Source organism: Ciconia boyciana, chromosome 1, assembly GCF_034638445.1.
Source record: "Ciconia boyciana chromosome 1, ASM3463844v1, whole genome shotgun sequence".
Lineage (NCBI taxonomy): Eukaryota > Metazoa > Chordata > Aves > Ciconiiformes > Ciconiidae > Ciconia > Ciconia boyciana.
In genome coordinates, this window is record NC_132934.1 from 133715368 (window position 1) to 133739495 (window position 24128).

The 24128-nt window shown below is 39.0% G+C and overlaps 1 protein-coding gene and 1 long non-coding RNA gene across 6 annotated transcripts in view; both read left to right on the plus strand.

Moving 5' to 3' along the window:
• The window catches only part of SH3KBP1 (SH3 domain containing kinase binding protein 1), a 233539-nt gene that overhangs the window by 131286 nt on the left and 78125 nt on the right, over window positions 1-24128 (plus strand). For all 5 annotated transcript variants that reach the window (XM_072849072.1, XM_072849070.1, XM_072849063.1 and 2 more), the window contains one exon: window positions 10224-10420. In XM_072849072.1, the coding sequence (XP_072705173.1) occupies window positions 10224-10420 (197 nt within the window). The remainder of the gene's footprint in view (window positions 1-10223; window positions 10421-24128) is intronic.
• LOC140645632 (uncharacterized) lies at window positions 180-10214 on the plus strand. Its single transcript, XR_012040029.1, has 3 exons — window positions 180-636; window positions 2620-2769; window positions 9356-10214. It is a non-coding gene; the product is annotated as an uncharacterized lncRNA (long non-coding RNA).

A 24128-nucleotide genomic window follows, 5' to 3' on the forward strand; every position in this document is an offset into this window, starting at 1 on the left:
TGCTGAATTAATAAAATATGCTTTGCTTTTCTTAAACAACATTGCGGGTTTGGGGTTGTTTGGTTTTTTGGGGTGGTTTTTTTTTGTTTGGTTGTTTTTTTTAATTTAATGCATGGTCTTCATTTGGCATTCTGCCTTTGACAGCTATTACTCACAGCATTTTGGTTGATATGTTTGTTCTGCCAAGGAAGGTAAAAGATATAAAGCTACTTTCATTTCATGTTCAGGTTTTTGCCTTCTGCATTTTGGAAGCAGGGAACATGCTGCTTTTCATATGCTTTTACTACCCTGTTAGTGCAGAAGAAGAGAGGATGGTGACATCAGATGCAAGACAGAGGAAGCAAGGGAGACAGAAATCTGTCCTTCCACCTGCTTCCTCATCGAGAAATCTAGCAGAAAGCGATCCTACTGAGTCACATTCAGTGTGACTAAGTACAAAGTGTTCAGTCCTGTCCTCCGGTGAACAGGATGTTGTGCTAACTTTGGCATCTGCTTTCCTCCCAGACAGCTTTCTCTTCAGAAGATCGAAGCTGTGCTGCCCTTCTTCCTCCTTTCTGGGTGGGAGTGTTTGCTCTCCTACCTCTGAGGACTTCTGTCTTATGCATGTTCACAGCAAAGGATGAAGCAGTTGAAGTGGTAGTCTTCTATTCTGATAATTTGCGCTTACACCTTCTTTTTAAAAAAAAAAACTGTTTGTTTTTTTTTTAAACAAAAATATTTGTGGATGTGTGCAGGTCTGAGTATTTCCTCATGGAGAATTATCTCCCTGTCTACCAGAATTCATCTCTTTTCTGCAGCTCTTCTCAAGCTTCTAACCAAGCTTTTGCTCTGGCTGGAGCAGACCATGTGGCTGGTGGTCTTCACGTTTTTCTGCTGCTTCTCACCTTATAGTCTTCATGACTGCTTATTCATTACTCAAATTGCATGCTTCTTGTAGAGTTCTTAGACCATCATGTCCTCGAATCCACCTATCTGATGAGCATAATAAGGATTTACGAAGTAAATCTCCAGTCTGCCTGACTTCTGACTTTAAGATCTAGCTTCAAATCAGATGCAAGGTCTCCCTTTGGAGCCTTTAATTTCACAACATTAATCTTTCTGGGCAGCGTTGCCCTAACATTACCTTTCAGAGTTTTCTAGAACCTGCTCTCCATGCCCAGCCCATTTTTCATTGAGTGTCAAATGGCCCTTCCTCCTTTCTCGAGTCATTTAGGGTGAGCCTAAGTGAAGTCAGGAAGAATTCAATCACCTTTCCAGTTGTGCTAGATCTCTGCATTTAGTTCTCCTTGTTAATAATACTGGCCCATGGTCGTGCCACGTAACAGAAAATAAGTGTTATCAAACTGATTTCACAGAGTGCAGGGTTGGATGGGTATCTACAGATAAGCTTGATAACCAGCTGCAAGAAGACAGCTTAACCCACAGTAGATTGTCGCACGTTGCTCTGGGCAAACACCTATCTAAACTTTGTTTTTAAAGCTGACCAAAGATACCTTGTTTAATGGTGCCTCCCTTGGCATTTGGTTGAGACTTGCATGTTTTTTCATGCTGCAGAGGTATTTTGCTTTCTGTGTAAAATTGCATCTCAGAAGGCCAGATGTCCATCTACATTTGTGGCCTATTTGTTGCTTACTGGGTTGGAACTGGGCGGTATGCAAACTCAGGTCATCCAGGAAAGTTTTAAACAAAATGAGGGTTGGCATTTTTGATACTATCAGACATGTTATCTCCTAAACTAACATACAAAAAGGAGGGTTCATTCATCTTCCTGCTACACCTATTGGCAGCTCAGTTCCTGCATACTCATGTTCTTCCAGAGCAGTCCTCGTGAAGGTGTGGCCAGCTCCTTCCATTTCATATGTGATCTGTGGTCCTTATTTTTAGGCAAATATCCACGTGCTTATGTCTCCAGTGAAAATAATTTGGAGACATTGCACAGAATTGTTTTCGTTTAGGGATGTCTGTTTAAAACAACCCATAGCTGCTCTAATTTCAGCTTTCTGATTTCTCCATAAGTTAAGCTAGAGTCAGTTCATAGCTTTAGATTAGTTATGCCCAAAGGGTGCTTGGATTCATCTGTATCACACTGCATGAAGCGTTGCTCAACTTTTGAAGCAAGCTTAGAGCTTTTACTTTACAAACATGCTTAGTGCTAAAATACTTTTATTTTGAAAGCCATTTTGCAACTCCTGTGTTTTAAAGAAATTTTCTTACTTAACCAAGGCCTGTAATAGCTAAATGCTGTTGAATTAGTGTGTAGCTGCTTCTAGAGATACCTTCCACTGAAATATGCAAGATTGTCTCCTGCATAAACACTCAGCCTTGCCTTCATATGCTGACATGGCTTTTTTGGTCATTAGGTATGCCAGGCTCTGCTCAGCAATAATTCCAACTCCTTTGGCATTTTGCTCATTAACCTGCTGTCAGAAAGTTTTTGCTACTGCGTAAGCTGGGCGAAGAGGGACACACAGCAACAAAAAATTACTTACTTGTTTTGTTGATCACAGCCCTCTTTTCTCTCATCCTGCACCTCCACGAAAAACGCTTCTTGGATTTTTAATTTTTTTATTTTTACTGGTTTAATTTCTCTTTCTTCCTTCGCTTTCTTTTTCTTCGAAGATGCTATAACTGAGGAACAGGGCAGATACAATGCTTGATTTGACAAATATTTGCCTCTCTTCCCTTATGTGTGGATCCACAATGCTGTCAGTAATAGATATTAGATATAATGGAAGAAGATGAGACAGGATCGTTGAAACAGAAATATTCGTGAGTAACCTTAATTGTGTTTTCTATTGCTCCACCACTTTTTTTTTTTTACTTTTTTTTTTTTTTTTAACCCCCCCCCCTAATCCTTGATGAACAATGGCTGGTCAGAGTTCAAAGAAATCAATATGGTTGATGTATTTATGACGTTATTAACCCCATTTAAGAGTGTCTGAATGTGAGCGAAGTTAAGTGAGAAACCCAAATGTGGATTTTAACAGCTCTGAAGAGAGGACAGTTACAATTTTTTATTTCAACTCAACTTCTTATAACTTGCTTACAAAGAAGAACATATATTAAATACACAGCTGCTACAATGAAAAATAACATCTGAGAAAGAGCAATGCTAAAATTGGGTGAGGGAAATTTTTATTATTAAAAATAAGCATCCTGTTTTCTGGAGAACGAACGTACAGATGGTGAGGGATTGGGGGTGGTGGGTGGAAGAATTATGTTGACTGGGGTGAAACATGTTAAATCCTTCTGTTGATTCAGACTCCCACTAGCAAGTGGTTTTCCATGAGTCTCACCAAAGACGAGTTTTTGCTGAGTGGCATAAAGAATCCTTTTGGCTGTGGTTGCTTACCTGTCTTTTCACGTGTAATAACATGTTCCTGTACTTGGTGAGAACAAGGGTGGTGAAAAAACAGTTCCAAAATGAAGACGACGATGGTACAGTTGTAGAGCTCCTGAATGAATGGTTGTTTTTATTCGCTCTTACAGTACTCGGGGAAATGACTGGGGATGAGGTGAAGCCACCAACTTCTGTATTGATGGCTCTGTGTTCATGCTGCAGAAGATGCTTGCGCTGCGTTGCCCTTAATGCATGCTGCTACGTGGTGCTGGACACCGCTCCCCTTTTCCCTGCATGCTTTCTTGTGCAAGCATAAAAATCTTGGGGCTGTTTCTTACGTGGCAAGAACTGTTGTGCTAAGGAAAATGAACATGCTGAAAGGAAATGACAAAATGTTTAGATTACATGGTTACATTTCTTCAAGGTATATACCCAGAATAACAAATAATGACTGATCTTGAGATAGTCTGCGTCAGCCATTTGTATGTGTACAACCACTCTTGGTAAAGAAGCACAAATTTGTTTTTTGAAAGTGTGAATTTATTAACCTTTAAACTATGAAGGATCAACATGGCTTTGTTCTACAGTAATATTTAAAACCAAACTTCCTTTTCTGGTTTTGGTTCTTTTATGACACTATGGAGTATCGTTGGGGATGGCTTCAACAAAATACAGAACTTTGATAGAAAGCAAGCTCAAGATAAATACCTCATAGACTGTGGGTATTTGTTCTGTCTTCGCCAGCGTGTGACGAAAAGGAAGAAGGACAGTTCCTATCTCATCTACTGCAATTGCCATGTATAACTTCACCTTCTTTGTCATTCAGATGGGTCACTCAGGCATTCCACGCTGTCATTCTCTAAATAGAAGGAAAGGACATATTTCCCCTCCCCTTCCTTCCCTTCCATAAAAGGCAAAAATCCCAATAAGCTCCAGTTACACAGTTCTTTGTTCTATTAAACACAGCTGACAGCGTTTCTCTCTGGCTGCCAGACCAAATCAGGAGATCCTTTGCGTCATCTCAGGAGTGTGCCTCTGAACAGCTGACCTTTACATTGCTTAACAGGGCTAGCCTGAGAAGTGCTTAGAGGGCCAGAGCATCAGTGGCTTATACATCGTCAGAGGGGTCCATCTTTTGCCCAGTGCCATAAATTGTCTGCGGAGAGAACAATCCAGAATAAAGAACAAAAATTAAATTGCTAAATAACAGCTCAAAATAGAAAGCTCTGTAAAGCGCACAATGTATTCCCCTTTTTTCCTGCCATTTTAAGCTATTTAGAAACAATTCGTTTCCTGCTTTGAATGGAGTTAATTTTATCGCAGCTGTTTATTTTTGTTTTAACAGCTTTAGTTTACACAGCCCTTTATCATCCGTAAATATCTTTCTGATTTAGAATCTTGGTTTGATGCCAGTGCAGCTCTGAGGCCATTGGTGAATTAAGTCTGATGTTGCGGTCTCTTTTTAATCCCTGTTTGAGCTAATCTGTTTTGGTACATTTCAGAATGTTGCTCTCAAAAGACCTGTAACTGGCATAGCAGGAGTGTGGTGTGTTTGAAATGTCTTGAGAAAACTAATCTCTCTTATGTACCCATAGAGGAAAAAATGTGTGTGAAGTGCGAAATTCCTCCAGACAGTGTTGTGAGAATTTAATCTTCATGAATACTAAATTATCTTGTATTTGTAAGGAGCATGAAGCAACAGAGAATCGTAGAGCTCTGAGTGTTTTTAAATAGCCGTATGTCAGTAGTCCCGTATCTTGTCCCAGCCAAAAGCTGGGAACGGTTGGCTCCTGGGAGTTTTAACTTCTTGCTGCTGATGCTGCTCATGTTCAGACTTCAAGGAGCTTACTATAAAAGCGCACCCAACACTCAGACTTGAGCTCTACCTTGTGGTGATGATGATTCAGCAACAATAAACCTAGGTAAAAGAATAAAGTGTCTTTGCTTATAGAGCCCGAAATGGGAAGTGACACCCTCAAAAGACTTATGTCCTTCCTGAGAAATTTTAAAGATCTGAAAATTTTTTCTACTATTAGGACTGGTGTGATAGTAGGCTCATTAGTGAGCACCTTGTTGATCTGTACTTAGCTTGCCAGCTCTCCAAATGCTGACAGAGCTGACAGATTCTAGAGAAGTTGCTGTTAAACAATTAAAAAAAAATTAGTTAGAGGCCTGAATACTGTAGCTTTTATCCAGTCCTGGCTATATTTGAAGTATTTAATAACTAGACTTAAAAGAAAAGCAAAAGATGTGCCCAGTGTTTCTGAGGATAGCAGTTTGCTGGCCTTACCCTAGTGCTTAAGTTCATAGCTCTAGCACAGCTGTTTCAGACTGCGTGGGTGTATTGGTCAGCAGCAGCAGCAGACTCTGCCAACTGAAATGCTCTCCAGTTTTTAATGCCCATTTAGCAACCTGACCTCGCTGCTAGAACTGTAGCTCTTCTTGCAGAAAATTTCATGTTTAAAATTCATAATCTGACAGTCTAAGTCACTCAGGTTTCCGCTTAGTTCCCAGCTGTATCCGTGGGCTACATTTGTCTTTTAGGGAAACTGTCCCCCCAGCTCTGTTCTCCTACTAAGCTGTTGGCAGTAGTGGTGAAAAGGGCCATGAAAAGCTGAAGAAAAAAAAAAAGGAGGTGGTTGAAAGAGGGACATTTTTCCGTTTTTAAGAAGAGGGATCACCTCAGCCATCAGCCATCCTTTCCTTGCGTAGGCAGGGCTAGGGAGGCCAGTGCAGCTTCACTTGGCAGGATTGCTCCGAGAGAATTGCTGACATATATATGCTGATATATATATATGCTGATATATATATGCTGATATATATATGCTGATTTATATATATATATATATCAGGGAATAACCCAATGAAAAGTAAATGAGAGGAGAGAATTTGTCAGGCAAGGGTGGGCATAGTGTTGCAAATTCTTGCTTGCAAGTTCTTTATCTGTACACATCAGAGGTGTATATGTCATGTACCTTGGGAGGAAGGGAGGAGAGTCTCCTTAGCACGTCTTTAAGAGTAATAGCATGTTAGATCATTTTCTGCAGGACTGTTTTGTACTTAAACACTGCATTATTGTTTCTTAATGTTACTGCGGATCTTCATTTTACCTAATTTGTTCTCAGTTTCCACTGCATATAGTCCTTCTCTTCTGTCACCTTTGCCTCTTTCTCTCAGCCATGAAGTGATAAGAGCAAGAGCAGATTAGTTCTTGGAAAAGCCATGACTTTTATTCTTTCTTATTTATTTAAGTCCAGAGGGCTCCTCCGCTTGTGTCAGTCAAAAAATAATAAATGATGTAGTTTTCCCAATTGGTCAGGCAGGATTCTTTTAACTTTAAAGGAGCTTTATAAGGTTGGCCTCTCTTATCTGGCCACTCAAATGTAGTTTAGTTTAGACAGGCATCACTTCAGTCTGTTCAGTCCTCATTAGAAAAAAAACCAAACCTGTTATTTCCTATGTTGCTTTTATTATGAGGACTGTATACTGAGATAAAGCTCTGTGGCAGCATTGAGAATGAAGTGGCTTTTGGATTATCATCAAGCACAGATGGGTGATGCTAGGGAAATCTGTTGTAAGCCTGAGGTGAGATTTCTGATACAAGGTGTGATGTCTCATCATAGAAGAATGGTAATAAAAGATGAAGATGCCGTAATGAAAAACAAGTGATGACCCAGAAAAAAAAGCCTAATTCTTATTGGAGCCCCTGGAGGTTTCTGGCCTCTCTTTCATGCAGGCTTCAAAGATCTGGAAGTCCATGTGAGACCTGTTGAGTAATTCCCATAATTACTTCCATATTTTATTTCCAACAACTGGCCAAGATCAGGTCCTATTCTCCCACAATTAGATCTGTTCATCTCAGGGAGTGGCTAAGAGCAGTCATGGATCCTATCAGTTAAAATCCAGTTACTTGTGGAGGGAGGTCTCTGCACTGCTCCTTCCCTCCATCACAGAGTAGTTCAAGGAGATTCTGGCAAGAGTGAAAGAGCGAACCTTTGCCAGAGGGTAATTTTCCTATCCCATATTAAGAAGATCTTTTGTTTAGCAAAGAGACGATGATCGTTGGGATTTGTTTGAGTTTTTTAAGTTGTGGACAGTTTATTCTCAGAAATGTTATTTGTAACTCAGTATAGTTGAATGGTGACCCTTCTCCTTGTATTTAGAAGGAGTAAAGAAAGTTGGTTCTAGCCTCTGTCTCAGCCATGTCCCTAATGACTGATCTTTTGCAAAGCTGGGAAGGGTCCAGCTGGTGGAACTTACAGCTTCTTCTGTTACTGGCCAAGTCACAACAAGGGGTAGGAATAAGAAAGAGGCAGTGACTTTGACTTGTTGCCTGAAGAGATTTATACCTCTCAGGCTTAATTAATCTAGCCTTGCATCTCTTAGTGCCTCTGCATCATGGAATAGCTCTGCTACGGATAGCCAACCTCGTCCCCCCAGCCACAGCGCAGAGCAAGATCGCTGTGAATGCTTCAGTTCCCTGGTTATTGCTTTCATGAGCTCTGGAAAAGAAGGAGCACACAGAATTTACTTTACTGATGGCAGGAATACTACTGCTCTAACTACCGTAATGAACCAGTGAGACCAGATTTGAAGTTTTCCCCCAGGCCCTTCTTGGGAAAATAAAAAGGTTCAAGTAAAGTGATCAAGACCCCAGCATATTTAAGAAAATAATTGTAATGTTATTATTTAGACTTCTTTAAAATTCCAGTCCTGCACAGTTTATGGAACAAATAACTTGTTCAGTGCTATCTAAATTGAACACTCGAAGAAACATGTTACTTATATTCAGCAGGTAGATGTAGCAGCCACTCTGAAGGCCAGAGGGCCTAAGCATTTTGCTTAGTCTTTGGTCTTTTTGTTTGTTTCTAACTGGGAACTTTCTCTAATTCTGCATTCATCCTCCTTTCAAGTTTCAGATACAGAAGATCTCAGAGCAGCATATGATGGTTTTTCTGCTTACTAGTTTTGCTAAAAATCCTGGCCTGACACATAATTCCTGATTTCCTTTCCTAGCAGCACCCTGGCGTTGAAACCACTTTAACAGATGAGCCTCTTGCGTCCTGGATTGTGAAGTTGTGCCTGTAGGCCTCAGGACTTGCAGTGGTTTCTGTGGTTCATCAGAGGAGCTTAAAGTAGTCCTTGAAGAACATGCTATGTTTTACTGGGTAGTCATGGTCCTAAATAGTGAACTGCTAGGAAGACAAGAAGTCTCCCCCAAAACAAGTCGCTCCTCACCAGAATGACAGAAAGTTGTTGGATGGAGACTGTTCATTAAAACCAAAACCATCACTTGAGTCGTGGAGGCAAAAGCAAAGGATTCAATTGTTAGTATTAAAAATTTATCATAGAGATCTTCATTGACTTCATAAAAATATTTTTCTTTAGGTAATTCCTCTGTTTGGTTTTGGAGGGTTGTTCAAGTGTAGGCTGGCAAGCCTACACTTGAAGTGTAGGCTGGCAGGTGCTTGCAGCTCAGGAACACTGTTTCATTCTGTTTCTGTTGCTTATACACATCAGAGAATTGTAGAAACTGAGGCATTATGAAGATTTTAGAAAACTTTTCACATGCTCCACAACTTGCAGCCCTTTTATAAGGATCCAGTAGACTTTCCCCGATCTTAGTGCCATTTCTTTCCTTTTGGCAGAAATACAGATAATTTTTGGGTAACATTACTTGCTTACCCAAGGGAAGAGAGAAAGAGATTTGTATATAATCTCTACTTGATTTGGGGTGTCTAGATTTCAAAGAAGAATCTTTCTTCTGTACTGGCAGCCTCTTATGATGAAAGTCCATTGCAATCACTTTGTGGACACAGATATAAAAATAATTAAGAAGATAAGCTTACTTGAAATTTTTCTTTGACTTGTAAGATCCATGTCTGTGACACCGCGAATGCTTGTGAGAGGGAATGTGAGGATTTGGGTTTCTTATTATTAGGTTGAATTAGTGCTGTAGTAGCCGCAATTCATGTGTTTTTTCTGGAAACATAGTTAAGTCAATCTGTAATGTAGGAAGGAAGATTTAAATGATCCTGGGGACTGTTTCGGTTGGAGGAAACTTCAGTGGGTCACTCTTGCTGCCAGTGACTGTTTGGCCTGATTCTACACCATTCTGCAAAGTGGCTGAAGCATCACCGTATTGCATCTGTGGCCTCTGCTATTCAAACAGCAGATATTTTCAGATAAGCACAAATAAATTTTCCTATTCACTGAGAGAAGTAATGCAAATCAGAATGTCAGTTTTGATTTATTATATTCCTAGAGGATAGTGTGCATGGGTGCTTTTCCTATGAGGCTGTCTATGCTGCAGAGAGATTTAATTTTCAGCAGGGAACGTATTATGCAGCTTATTTGATTGCAAATTTGTTTAAATGGCTTTCAGCTTTGTAATTCCCAGTTAGGTAATGTAGGTTTAGATACTAATTGCATAATTGGCTTGATATGAGTCACACAGATTTCAGGTACAGTGTGCCTGGTCTGACTGCTTGTTAGCTTTAAGTGGCTTTATACAATAGCTGCCCTACAACTGAATTTAACTCTTTCATTTATTGAGTTCTCTTCCAAATAATTTTTGTCTGAAGAAAAAGGATTTTCTTGGTACTCAAGGAATGGCCGTCTTCATTCATGAAGTTTTGATGCTGGAGTATGCATGTTTTGTGGATTGGTGTAAGTTCTAACTGGTACACCAATGTGATGAAATAAAATTATTTTTAAAACTCGAAAATGAGTGCATGGAACAGAGAGCATCTTCTCTACCTGTTTCTTGCAGTTTCGTTTTCCTTTAGAGGATGGTGGGAGGGATCATTTTCCTGTCACAATCTGTTTTGAAAATAGTACGCTTCACACCTAAGATTCCTTCTTTCATCCCTCCATTTCATAGGCCTAAAAGATGCTACAGGCTCTGAGAGTGATGGTGGTGACTCTTGCAGCACAAAATCAGAAGGAGCCAACGGAGGCACGACAATCCAACCCAAAAAGGTCAAGGGTGTTGGTTTTGGAGATATCTTCAAAGACAAACCTATAAAGCTACGACCAAGGTCAATAGAAGTTGAAAATGACTTTCTCCCAGTAGATAAGGTACGTGTCATTTCTTAATTCTTTCTTGGTGTTGATTTAAAGACGTTTTCGTCCTAAAGTTCTAAATTCTGTCACTGGCCAAAATTTGAAGCTTTTTGGTCATTATTTCCTAATCTTTCTGTGGACAAAATTCTGCTTTTTTTCCTTTTGCTGTGCATCAGAAAGTGAATTCCAGGGAGGTTGGCTGCCTGCAAGAACCATTACTTTGCTTAAAGATTTACTGCTTTGTTCATACCTCCATTGGCCTTTTCTCTAATAAAATATTAGTTTAGAGAACAAGACTGGAGAGGCTTTTCAGGTTTGCAGTTACTTACATTATGGTTAAAAAAACCCCAGCTAATTCTTATATAAACTAAGAGGGAGATACTGTCACTGTGCCATCAGTTTGCTTAAGTAAAAAAGGAATCTTTGGCAAATACCCGAATAACTCAACTTTTTACTGGGTTTGTTGATTTTAAAATGCTTTCAAAAATTGCCTAGCATTGTTTAAAGGGATTAGTAAACAGGAAAGCATTATTTTTTGTGGTTTTGTTCTATATGACATAAAAAGAAAATCCTGAGATTAACATTTGGGGGAAAAAAATTGCTTTCTGACAAATTGAAACAGACCATCTTTTTAGAGAGCACTCTTTGTTCCAAAGCCTCCAAAAATATCACTAAGTAAATTAGAAATAAAGAGAGACTAGAAAGCAAAATGAGATGTTTCTAATAAACTGGAGGAGGCAAACTTTTTTTTTTTTTTAAAAAAAAAAGGGGTTGATCACTCAAGGTGCATTGTTTCCTGATGAAGTAACAACCAAAGGAGAATCTGTTAAATCCTTCATTTAAGTGAACAGTTAGATTTGCATAGAGTTGCTGATATGCTGAGAAGTGTTAGGAGGCTTCCACAGCCTGGAGTTCTGCTGTGGGCATAGTTACGCGATGCATTTTCTTTGGTTCCATGGTGACTTTAAAAAGCTCCTGGGCAGCTGCTCTTGTTCCCTGGTGCGGCAACTTCTCACCTTTTGGGTTGTGCTTGTCCAGTTGTCTGTAGAACCAGGTGCTTCATGAATTACATCTTTTTGGCCCACAAAGCTTTTGTTTTTTAACCTAGATCTTTTCAGTGACCTGATTTATAGCACAGCACCTACCCCCACATCCACCCTGAGTTACAGCAGTACAGCAGAAGGGGAGATCCTGCAGAGGCACGGTGGAAACTTCTTAAGTTAGTTAGAGAATTGGTTAATGTATAAGGATGGTAGTGAAGAGCTGCGATAATATAAGTAAAGGAAAAACGTAGATTGCATTACTCCTTGACCATTGCTGACTTCTTCAAAGCCTGCATGGTACCCTGCTTGCCTTCAGTTTCTGGGTGGGCTTATTAGCCCATGTGCGGGGCTTTGTTAAGTGCAGGAGCGGGAGCAGCTGAGCTGTATTCCAATGGCACCTCATCAAAGAAGCCCCCCTGGGTTACAAGATAGGGGCAGGCCAGGCCTGGTGTGTTCACTGAGTGCTAGCTAATGAACCTGCCTCCTGCCACATTCAGGGAATGGGGTAGAGAGCAGTGAAGTCAGCTTTGCATGGAGCCATCATGGTGTCTTTCTGCAGTGTGGTTTATTTGTGATCCTGACAACCTGCCAGTGTTTAAGGTGCTATTGGGCCTTATGAAAGCTTTGTAAGTATGCTGAAAAAGAATTTTACCAGAACATGAACTTGGTTAATAAAAGGTTTCTTTTTTTTTTTTTTTTTACCCCATTTTGGACAATGTTTGTTTTTATAATTTGATGGCTGCCTGCAATCTTGTACTTCAAAGTCCTTCCTTACAAGTCTCATGTAAGGAAAATTGCTTTGTATATAGGAAGCACCTGATAGCAGGCAGACTTAAACTCATGCATAACTGTACTTATACCTTTTTTTTTTTGGACTCAGGACATAAAAAGTAGCATCAGGAAATATGTATTTTAATAATGCAGTTCTACAAGAGGTGAGTTATAAATTATTAATTTCCTACATCTAGGTATGTAAAGGAAATACGCAGTACAGGAAGAAAACCATGTAAGATAAACACACTATTATAATGTACATTATAATAGTATTCATAATTAGTGTCTAACATAAGCATTCACTTGTAAGGGTGATGCATATGTAGGGACTGACCAGAATTCAAGTGTTGCACAAAATTCAGTTCTCCCGAGCCTGATTCAGGCAGATTAGAATTTACAAATGATAAGGCCCTGTTAATGCCACACGAAGGATTTCTTGTGTCTACAGTTTACTATAATTGTAGGTATCTCTACAGTAGTAATTGTAAATGGGAACTGATTAGAATAACTTATGTATCCCTTGAACTCTGGAGTCCCTTGTTTTAATGGGAAGTGTTCGCAAAGTGCTTATGAAGTGGCCTTCATTCACTGAAGGGAAGTCTTACTCCACTTAATAATAATGAGAAGTCTTACCTTTGTTTTTCACAAAGAACGAATATTTGTGCAGCATAAGTCAATAGGTTTGTTACCCAGCCAAAAATCAAATATAGAATTTTCAGAAAATTTCTAAAATTTTCAATCCTACACACAGACCTTCCTTCCTATGTCTTCAGATTCCTCCTAAAGTTGGCATGGTTAGTGGAAGACAATGGCTTCATTTTTGTAAACGCAATCCATTATTTGTGTTTCAAGTGTGTAGATAACTAAAAGCAATGCTTCTTTGCTGTCATTGCTTTTTTCCTGTCTAGGGTCAGGATGGTTAACCTTTGAGCAGTGCCATTCAGAGGCTTCAGCACTGTGGTCTTTGCCTCCTCATAGCACCAAAACGTGATTCACTGACACAGCATTCGGTTATGATTGCAAAACGTTAACCTCCCAAGTACTTCTCTCCTGGCTGCAAGAAATTCCTCCCTTGTCATTGACATGTTCTTTGCCATTTAATGCTGGCTGAGAGAGAGAGAATCCTGCATTAAGTCTGTCGTTCGAAGCAAGGTCATATTTAGCTTGATAGCTCTGCATACTGGATCAAAAGTGTTGCAATGTATGATGCAGCGTGCCAGATTGGTACAAATCTTTCTCTAGCAATGTATTTTTTAAAGGGATCTTTGCCCTGGTATGTGCCTTGCTCATTTACAAGTAGCCTCAGTTTTTCAATAACTTGTAATCTTTTGAAGAGGTAGAACAATGCTTTCCTCAATTCCTTCTTTTTTTTTTTTTTTAATTCTTTCTGAAGTTTGGAGACCCTAAAACTTTCTGTTGCTTCTTCTTGATACAGTTATTGATGAAACATTTTATATATTACTGTAATGATACTGTTAACTTTTTGATTTAAAATATTTCCTAACAACTACTGATTTTTTTTTAAAGCTTCAATAAATTACTGTGAGGATTTTATAATGTGGGATTATTTAGAACAAGGTAATACCCGTGGAAAATGTCAGTCCCATTTACAGAAGAATCAAGAGGCTCTCATTTTGTTGGCATTATCATTTTGTGTTCTAATGTGTTTTCAATTTTATGAGTCATAAGTTTAGATCATATTTCATGCAGAGGTGATAGGAATTATTGGGGTGTTAAGAAGGCTTTTACGCAAATATTGGCAGGAGTATGAGGGCAGAAAGGATTGCTGCCAGTTGAGCAGAAGCAGATGCCATTAGGCTCTCCTGTAAATCACCAGGCAGTTTGATGTGCTCCAAGTGTTAGCCCAGTGGTAACAATGTAGGATATAGTGGCCCGTGTCTTTTAAGGTGATCAATAAAACTCTCTAACTAAAGGCAAAACTGAGGAATTCCGTGAAACCCCATTGGTTTTATTGGTGTGCAGAATTCATTGCTTTGCTGTTCTTTGTTCTAAAAATCACGGAAGCAGATTATCCTAGGGAAATTAATGATGCGGTTGTGGGATTTTAATTTGAGCAGTGCCATCAGAGCTGTGCTTTTTTACAAAAATGAAAGAATCGAATACTTATGCTTTGTAGTCCTTTTCTTTGCCTGTTTGCGTTGATGAATTGACCACTGGCCATGTATAACTAGCATCTGATTCCTGAGGCTTGGCTCTGTCAAATTCCCATTAATGATAGGTGTAAGTGAACTAATTCACAATGCTGCATGTGACTGAAGACATAGCTTGCTGGCAGATTAATTTTTAGAGGAAATACAGTATGCGTATAGGCAGGTTGTGTCTCATGAGAAAATGCAGTGTAACACTGTTAAAGTAGCACAAGTTTTATGGTCAAATAGAAATGCCCGTTTCACATGTCCTCCTTCCACTCGTGCAGCTTCAAGACATTTAAACAGGTGTTTATGCTTATTTCTTTTTTCCTTTTTCATTTTGTAGTAGCGCTAAAACTTCTGTTTCTAGGTTGGACTTCCTTCCAATATGATCTATATGTGCTTCCGTTGTTCTAACAAGCTATCACTTTTTCCTCTCCTGTATCTAAAAATAAACCTCTACAAGTATAGGAAAATTAATTCAACCAATACATTCCTTAGTCTGAGTCAACTGTATCGGATTGGTCCGTGAGTTGAGGCTTCGGCTGGAAATGCTAAAGGCCATAATAGGTGAATAAAAAATAAGAAGTCTTTAAAAGCCATTTTTATCTTTCTGAAAACTGCCCTTACTTCAGAGAGACTATTAAGAGTATTTTTTACATTTTCCATTTGAGATGTATTTGTAGTTTTCTTCAGGCAAGACATTCATAGTTGGCTAGGAGTGGTGAATTTGAGCAGAGCTAGATTTCATTAACAGCCTTTGATGTTAGTCACATTAGTGTTTGCCAGAACTTAATGTAAATTATATACTCAACCATCAAACTGGGGAATATTGCAGCTACTGTAATGATTTAATATAACGGGGAAGGCTGTCATGGCTCTAGATACAGCAACTTCTAAGATCTAGTTAACTGGTGTTTAGGGATCCTTCTCACTGCAAAAGACTGAATTTATACAGAAATTTTTATTTCTGTATATATTTATTATCTTTGGGAGAGAAGAAATGCAGAAGAAATAATGGAAGTAGACACAAGAGCTATAAGGGCTAGAAGCTCATGTCAATTATTAAGTCTACCTGTCCTTTGTAATAAGATGGAAATTTGTAAACTTGAGACTGAGTGCTTGCAAGGTCTGAGTTTCTATTTTGAGCCAGTAAGCTAGGGACCCAGAAACCATGGTGAATGCGTTGCGCTGACAGTCACATCTTTGCCACACCTGTTCTGTCAGTTCCTGCCTGGTTGCTTGTGGAAAACATTTTTTCACCTTAATTTTCAGTTGTCATTTAAAAATAAGTCTTTGAGAGATGCAAGTTGGAGGCTCCTCCTGGCATTGCTAAACCGGCTAATGACGTGCCCAAGCTCTGCCAGCGCTGCCCTGCGACACCCACGATGCGTGGCCAGCACTGGCTGTGTGTGCTGCACGCATCGGTCTGCGCTTGCCTCCGGATGGCACGGCTCGCCGCTACTTACTTCTCTCCTCCGATGCCTTTAGAGGTGCTTGCTCCCCTAACAGAAATGTTGAAGCCAGTGTTCAAAATACTGAGATAATGAAAAAATGGATGTGAGCGAAACCACCTGTTTTAACAGAGTTTAATACAAACGCTATTAAAAACGCCTGCTGAGGCGGAGAGTGTGCGATGTGAGTATCAAGTGTGTGTAGCACTTTGCACTTGAAAGCACAGGTTTTTGGCATTCGTTTATTCAGAGACAGCCATCAGTGATGGCAGCGGCGGTCATGGCAAGCATCAGCAGTGTGTCAAACTCTGTGTAGGAACAGGGGGAAGCACTCAGCTGTTCAAGCAGCATTTGTGTTTTGCTTTCAAGTTGCTGTCTGCCGTAGTCTGGCATCCCTGCCCTAACCATTTATTCTAATGCCATCTTGTGAGGAAAGCTATGGGGGAAGAAGGACCCTGAGCCCTTCTGCAGCTGTTGTGAGAGCACGGCTGCCTGCAGCGGGGGCTCGCTCCTTTGCTGGTGTAGCTTTCCATTTCTCGGGTTAAGTGTGGAAACAGGATTTATGTGTTTCTTTCATTATGAAAAATAGCACACATTTGCAAATGATGGCTGATGTTCATGAGGCACCGCGGACATCATAAATAAATTCTTTAGAAGGTTGTTACCCTTTCTGGAGTAACTAATTCACAGCAATAAGAAGGAAGGGTAGGGAAAATATGGTCGGCTCGTGAAATGAGGGACAGTCAAAAAGCAACATGCCCCTTTTGGGGGGCTGACTCAAAGCAGGACCAAGGGAATAGAACAGGAAAAGGAAAATTAAGTTTAGAGAGAGGAACAAATTCGATAACCTTGGCTGGCAATGAGTCTCTGCTGAGTCACTGAACTGTGCTACGTGAGTGAATAGCGTCTCCTGATCTCCTGTATACTTCCTGCCCTTCCCTGCTATCCCATTAGATACCTGTGCTTTCATGTTTTCTCGCTTTGGTTTGTAAAATGTTCAAGCTGCCTGAACAGAGTTGTCCAGGTGTTGGGGACATCAGTCTGCTCTAGCAGTTTTTGGCTGAGGAGGTTACCCACGCAATGGTTTGTGCTGCTTGTGACTTTTTTAGGCTTTTGTTTTTAATAAAGCAGCTATTGGACTCTAAATAAATGCAAGCTAGTTGTTGTCCATACCACAAGACTTTACATGTATATCGTTGGTCTTTATTCACAAAAGATTTGTCCGTATGAAAGAAACACATCAAGCATATGCGTGAAAACATTTTCAATTTATGTTCCTGACTTGAGCTACTTGAAGAACATCTAAAAATAGAAGCAGAGTAGTGTAAGAAGTATTGATAGTACCAGAAGTTACTCCGAAAGCAACACAGAAAATCTGGTCTGTTCTTCTGGGGCACAGCACTGGGCTTCTGCCAGAACAAATTCTCCTGGAGGAGTGCTCTCTGGGAGGGAATACTCCTGATTTTTCAGTCATGGTTTTGATTAGGAAATCTTAGGATGCTTCAGTGTGAAAAACAGGATGTGTAGGTTTAAGCTAATGCAATTTTATTTCATAATAGGGAGACAATAAAAGTATATCTGTTGTAAGTTGCTCTGGATCAGCTGATGACTGGTAGCTTGCTAATCACAGTAAATCTCTGAATTTCAGTTGAATCTGTACCATTACCAAGTCTTATACCCCGACAAGCATTTTAAAAAAAGAATTGTTAAAAAAATCAAAATGCTGTGCTTTAATAGTTTAAAATAAAGCTGATTTCCTGAGTTACAGAGATACTTCATGGAGACATAAACTGAATTTCTAGGAAAGATTTGTCTCATGTTTCAGCTTCAGTATGGAGAAAATGCTTCAGAAAGTAACAGTACTGACATGCAAGCTGGCTTTTTTTCCTGTCTGATGAGCTTCAAGAGAACTGGTTCATTAATTAATACAATATAGTATGTCTAATAATAGCAGTAAAATCTACCTAAGTAAAATCTAATTGATATAAAAAGATTTAAATTAGTATAATCAAGGCTTTAGGAATAAACAGTTTTATAAACTGTGCCTTAGTGGTTCTAAGTAAAATTATTTTTTTTTTCTTGCTCCACTTGGATTTTGTTGGGTAATATAACTGCTTTTTAATTGCTATGTCTGAGTTGTTAAGTTTTTTTTAACTTTGAAAGGATTATAAAAATTCTAGTGAAATGACATTTGATATTCTTAGCACACATGAACTTTGAAAATTAAAAGAACAAATATAGTTATGCAAAAAAAATAAAATAACCCGCCTGAGTTTGGAAATTACATAAATAACTTCCATGCTTGCTGAAGTATTAAAAAGCCTGATGAGTGTAAACCAAACTGAGCATAACCTCTAAAGTAAAATTTATACACTCATCTTTTGCTGTCTATTTAGCTTCATTAGTTTGTGGAATTTTTCTGAATGGGTTTCCTTTTTTAAAATTTCCCTAGTTGAGGATTATTTTTAAAATGTAATGCCTGATTGTAGTACTTATACTTTTATATACTCATAAATGTTATAAATTATGAATGTGTTACAGATTATTCTTCTCTCTTAAAATAAATACCAATAATCGCATGTTTTCTGGAACTCATAGTGATGTACTGTAATATAACTTTAAAATAATTTGTGATTGGAAAGTAGAAGCCTTCAGGAAGGGGGTTGCAGGCTCAGTAGGCCTTCGGGCTTTGCTCTGAATCACTCCCGAACCTGTTCTGCAGCACAGTGCAGACACAGGGAGTGTTGCTGCAAGAGATGTTGCCTTTTCTGTGAGCCATCATCTCTTGCTCATTTCCATTCTTTAAAATATGCTGCTATTTTTTCTGGAGATTTGTACTTGCAGTAATAGTCCTACTCAGATCAGTGGAGATTTCTTTTCAGTATAAGGCGAAAGGAGATCTCAGAGATCATCTAATCCAAGCCTCTCAACTGGATTAGGACCAAATATATATAAGTAATCCCCAGGGGATGGCTGCTTTCTAAAAAAGCGTCCAGTAAATAATTCTTTGTATCCTCCCTATGTTCTCGTATTTTGCTGTTGTAGCAGAAAATATATTGTAATATCCTGGCTCTGCAAATTAAGCTTTTTCTTGTTCTTTTTTGTAGGAACCATGTTGAACAATTTATTGTCCTCCCCTTTAAAATCTACATACTGTCTCATTTTATCATGTCCTTCCTTACACTGGTTCTCAAAACTAGACAGAACCTTTCTTTTGCTTTTATCTTTTTAATGTATGAGTTCAGAGGCTTTTTCCTTGTCTCATAATGGTGATGGCACTCCCATGAGAGTGCCTCTGTAGAGAATGGGCTGTGTGTGTATAGGAAATGTGTTGAGCGTGCCCAAGTACATCCACAGTAGACGTATTTGTGTGTAAATGCTTACTGAATAGTATATAAGGTCAAATGGGAGTGAGAGTGTATAGTATCTTGTGGCTTGCTTAAATATAAATCTTTAATTTCTTCCAAATTATCTGAGAAGGCCATGGTGTGTTTCCCTCCCCTGCCCTTTTTCAGTCATTTTAAAATTGCATGTTTGTGAGGAGGCACTATTAAGGATTTATAAGATTGTCATGGAACAGAGCATCATCTTAGTGATGTTTCAGTTCCTTGATAATATTTCTTTAAAAAACAAAAGCCAAAACAAAGGCCTAAGTGACATGAAATTTCAGCTGTTTGTTTGTTTTTAACAGAGAGACTGATACACTCAGAATTTATCATAAGCTCATTTTCCTCTAGAGTTATTTGCAAAACTTTCTGCCTGGGCTGTTCACAAAAAGTCTGTACATCCTTGCTCACATTGCGTTTCCTAGCTGTCGGTCTCAAGAAGCCAGGAGAGACTAGGCTGGCTTGGGAAAGGAGAGGAAACTTCTCGCTGCAAGTGAGCAGAGGTAGGAAAAGCTCCAGATTTCCTGTGAAATAAATAAGTGGAACCTTTGTTTCCCCGGGATGGCCCGGAGCATGAGTCAGTGTCAGGGCTGGGCTCCGGCTCTCGCTGAGCTGAGCTCATGCAAGGAAGGGGCAGGACTCCAGAGCTCTTCTTGGACACTTCGAGCTGCTGAAAGGCAGCTTGGCTTCACAATGGGAGAGGAGGTATTTCTTTTACAATTAGTTGGGGTATTTTTTCTGTGGCTGTTTAAAACTGTATCATAATATATATTCTACAGAGCACAGGATTGACTGCAGGGTTCTTTGGTTCTTCTGCACACTTTGTAGATGCTGGGTAGGTAAAAAGAAAAGGAAAAAGAGTGCTGGGGATCCTGAAGTCCATTTGCGCTATAGAGGACCGTATTAGAATAGGGGGTTACTTTTGTGTGAAAACATATTCTGTCCTGGCTCTGTTTAGCTTAAGTTTTTTTCCTTTCAGACTGTTTGGCCATTAAACTTGCACAGATGTTTTTTATTTCTATATGATTTGGCTTCAATTTTCTTACTCTAAAGAATAATATAACTTTACAGTTAGACAAGACTAGTTGCACAGTCTTTAGGATGTGTTGCTCTTTCAAATGTTTGCTTAGTAAACAAAAATTCATCCCCCGTTTTTTTCCTTCCCAAATGCACTAAGAAAACTGCACTTCTTTTTGGCAGAAAAAAGAGGAGGAGCTTTACTAATTCCACTTCTGAGTGAAGTGACATTTGGGGTCTTTTGTACAAACGAGGAAAACTGATACGATTGATTTTTGGAGAAAATTATATTGGTATAATAAAATCTAAATGGAAATTATCCCTTCCTTGAAGAAACAGCAAGGAAAACTGGAGTCAAGTGATGCTTGTAAAATTTTATAGAAAGCTGAATGGAGACACACCAAGTAAACTGTTTAATGATTTGCAGATACTTTGGGGACTTTTAGTAGAAAAATGTAAATTTCTCTCACCTTTGGCTTTTCACAGCTAAAGTCAGTAAGCTGTGTGCAGAAATGAAGCTACAAGTTTTCCAAGTTGCTTTTTCTCTTAAAATGGGCCATGTGTCTTTCTTTTTTTCTGCCTTAAAAAAAGAAAAGTGGAAGGAGGAAAGGAGGAGTGCAAAAGGATCATAGACCAGCCAGGCACTCAGTGGGATAAAAAGTCTGTAGGCCAATTTCTAAAATGCCTTTTTAACTCCTTGTTGCATGTGTTTCTGTAGGAGGTCAGTGGCATTTTGTGTTTCTAAAATAGTTCTTAAATACTACGGACATGAGCTTATATTATTACAGTTAGTTGACTAAGTGCTTCGTAAAAACTTCCCAATAAAAACCAAGGAGGGGGGGCAAGGACTCAGCTCCTGGGGAGGAAGTCTTGATGCACCAATGACTGGTAGCCGAGTACGGGCTGCTGGTGCCTGCTTTCTGCTGGGCACTGGGCTATTTGCCACGCGCTGGCCACCCAAAGAGCCGCCGATCTCCATACGTACAGCTGACGGTTTCTTCTGCAGCAGTCGCTGTACCTAAAGCACGTGCTGAAAAGAAAAACTGAAACACATGGTATTAGTAATTTTCCATTTGTGTTTCGAGTTTCAGAGCTTCATTCAAAGGAAAAGAGATGAAATTCCAGTCAGTTGAAGGAGAACTGGATGGAGACGCTAATGCATTTTGCTTTGTCACTTGTTGCTCTGCAGTTTTCCCTGTAAGAGTTTAAAATAAAAATATCTATCTCCCTGATTTGCCTCAGTAACTTCTGTCCTGATTTCAGTGATGCAAAGTGGAGGAAAAAAACCCACTAAAAAATGAAAACTAAAGATAATCTGAGGAGAAAAGAAGAAATATAATGCCAAAATGGAAGAAATATTTGCTGTCAGCACTAAATCTAGGACTATCTGCATGACAGTATGGGTTTAGTCTTTCTTTTTAATCACTGAATTTGAAAAATATAATTGAACAGCTACTTGGCAGTTTGTCAGCATCATAAATTTCACAAAAGAGCAAGGAAGTATTGTTGCCACTTTAAAAACGAAGATATTAAAGAAGTGCTATTCCCTGTTTATTGTTTTCCTAGACTTTTTTTTTTTTGAGAGATGAAAGTGGCTGCACTGCTTTTCTTACTGCTGCAAAAGGAGAGCTGTGTAGCAGTTGTAAGGTTCATTAATTTTTGTAGAAGAGGGAGGTTTCATAACAGCAGTTTCTAAGCTGGATGGTACAATCTGGATCTGGATCATGCTAGTTAGCAACTGCAACCTAGACAGGCACGGTTCTCCTGGGAGAGTAGGAAGGAATTTCATTCAGTCAGTGCAGACTGACTAAAGGAGTCTTCCTAAAGAAGATAGAAATTAATTGTGAACTGCAACCTGCAAATGGTAAAACTCCTGGCGAGGGGTGCAAGGGGACATGATCTTTTACATTTGTGTGAGCCACAGTCAGTAAAAGGGGAAAATGAAAAATAAATAAAGCAGGGAAGAGAGAAGACTTACGTGCTGCAAAAAATACTTACTTTCTTTACAAAAGCACCTTCTAGCATTGCAAATCTGCAGCTTGAGGAAGAAAGAAGATGAGCTTGTTCATACAGCTCATTTTGATGTGCACGCTTTCAGTGCTTTGAGATGAGGCGGTTGGGAACATGTTGTGTGGGTTTCATTTGGTATTTGCACTTTTTTTTTTTCTTTCATTTGCTGAAGTGTTTTTACTCATCAGTGATTCTAATATGTCTTGCTCCATTAGTTTCAGCAGCATCTACCTAATCTAAACTCTTACATTAACTTTCTCACCATTAACCTTTTATGAAGGCAGATTTTTAGTTCATTAATTATGTGAAACTGACAGCCTGACAGCATCAAACGTCAGGATTCCAAGTTTAACAGAAATATAAATGTTTTAAAGCGTGCAAGTTAAGACACATAGGTTTCTTTCCTGCCCAGCACATCAAGCATATCGACAGAAAAAAAGCCTCTCCACTCCCCTCCCTGCCCATAATTTGAAATTTTAAGAACTTGTCAAAATACCAAGTTACAAAGCTTTAGAGTCTGAACTCACCTGCTGGTAGAACAGGTTTAACTGTGGAGAATAGTGATGTAAAAAGTAAAATGTGCACTCTTCTGCCCTCCAAGCTACCCAGAGTTTCAATGAAAATGACGTTTCACTGTTCATATTCATTCACATTTTTGTTCCTACCCTTTTTCTGTCCAAGAAGTTAAAAGAAAAATTTTGCATTGCATATTTTACCTACTTATTTCTTTGACCGTTATTTGAGATAGCATATATTTCTCTGGTGACTTGCATAACGCTAATGAAGATATTCTTCACCTGTGGTCTGTAGACTGCTGGTGGTCTGCTAAACACCTGGTAGTTTTAGTGCATGGATAGCTGGATGGGACATTTGGTGCTGGCTCAGGTCATTTCTTAGTGGAGCTCAACAGCTGGAAACAAGAACTAAAGTAATTTTCCATTTAAGCATTTCTGAAATCGCTGAAGAGATGTTTTGTGGTTGTAAATGGGAAGTTAGGAATCTGTGAAACAGTCTCTCTAATTAGATGTCTTCCCCACTGTGAAGGTTTGAGACTCTCCTTTTAATGCAAAATATAAATTACATGAATGTGGAGGATATAAACAGTTACAGCTCAGCATAAATATCAATATCATCACTGAGGGAGCAGTGTGTATTCATACACTGAAATATTGACATATTGTGCATCTGAAGACATGTTAAATCTATAGCACTTTCTCAGAGAAAGAGACGGTTAAAGCCTTTTCAGGCTGCTTGACAGAGTCGAATTTATTCAGGAGGTTGGTAAGTTGTTAGGAGTACTTCACTGATAGTGTAGTGGTAGACGTAGTCCATCTTACAGGTCAGAAAAAGTTTGAGATGGCTAAACAGGAAATGCAAATGTGTGTTTCTGTACTGTGGATTTGTCTCTTTCATTACAGTAGCTGACTGCCAATCCAGTGTTTTCTTTTTATAATCTTTTAGACTCATAGTGGGTTTCTTTGCTTCGTGGGAACTACAAAAGATGGCCCAGGAAAGCAGACATATATGCCATAAAACATTTTCTCCACCGAAAATTTCCATAGTGGCTTACAAACCAGAGGATTTAAATTAACCTGTAACAGTTACTGCTTTATAATTTTGAAGACTTTTCTAATTATTTTCTCCATATATCTTTGTTCTCCCTATGGTTTTGTTTTCTTTTTAACTGAAAAACTTAAAAGTTTGTTTGATAATTTTTGGGGGGAGAGAGGAATTGGAGTAATCCTTTGAAGTTTCCCTTGTGTTATCACTTTGGGTTTATGTCACCTTGCTTTATTTAGATTTACTTTCCAAAGTGTACTGTATTCAATATTCCATATATTAAAGAATGAGATTTCCAGGGAGCTGGAAGATCCTGAGACATCTGTAGT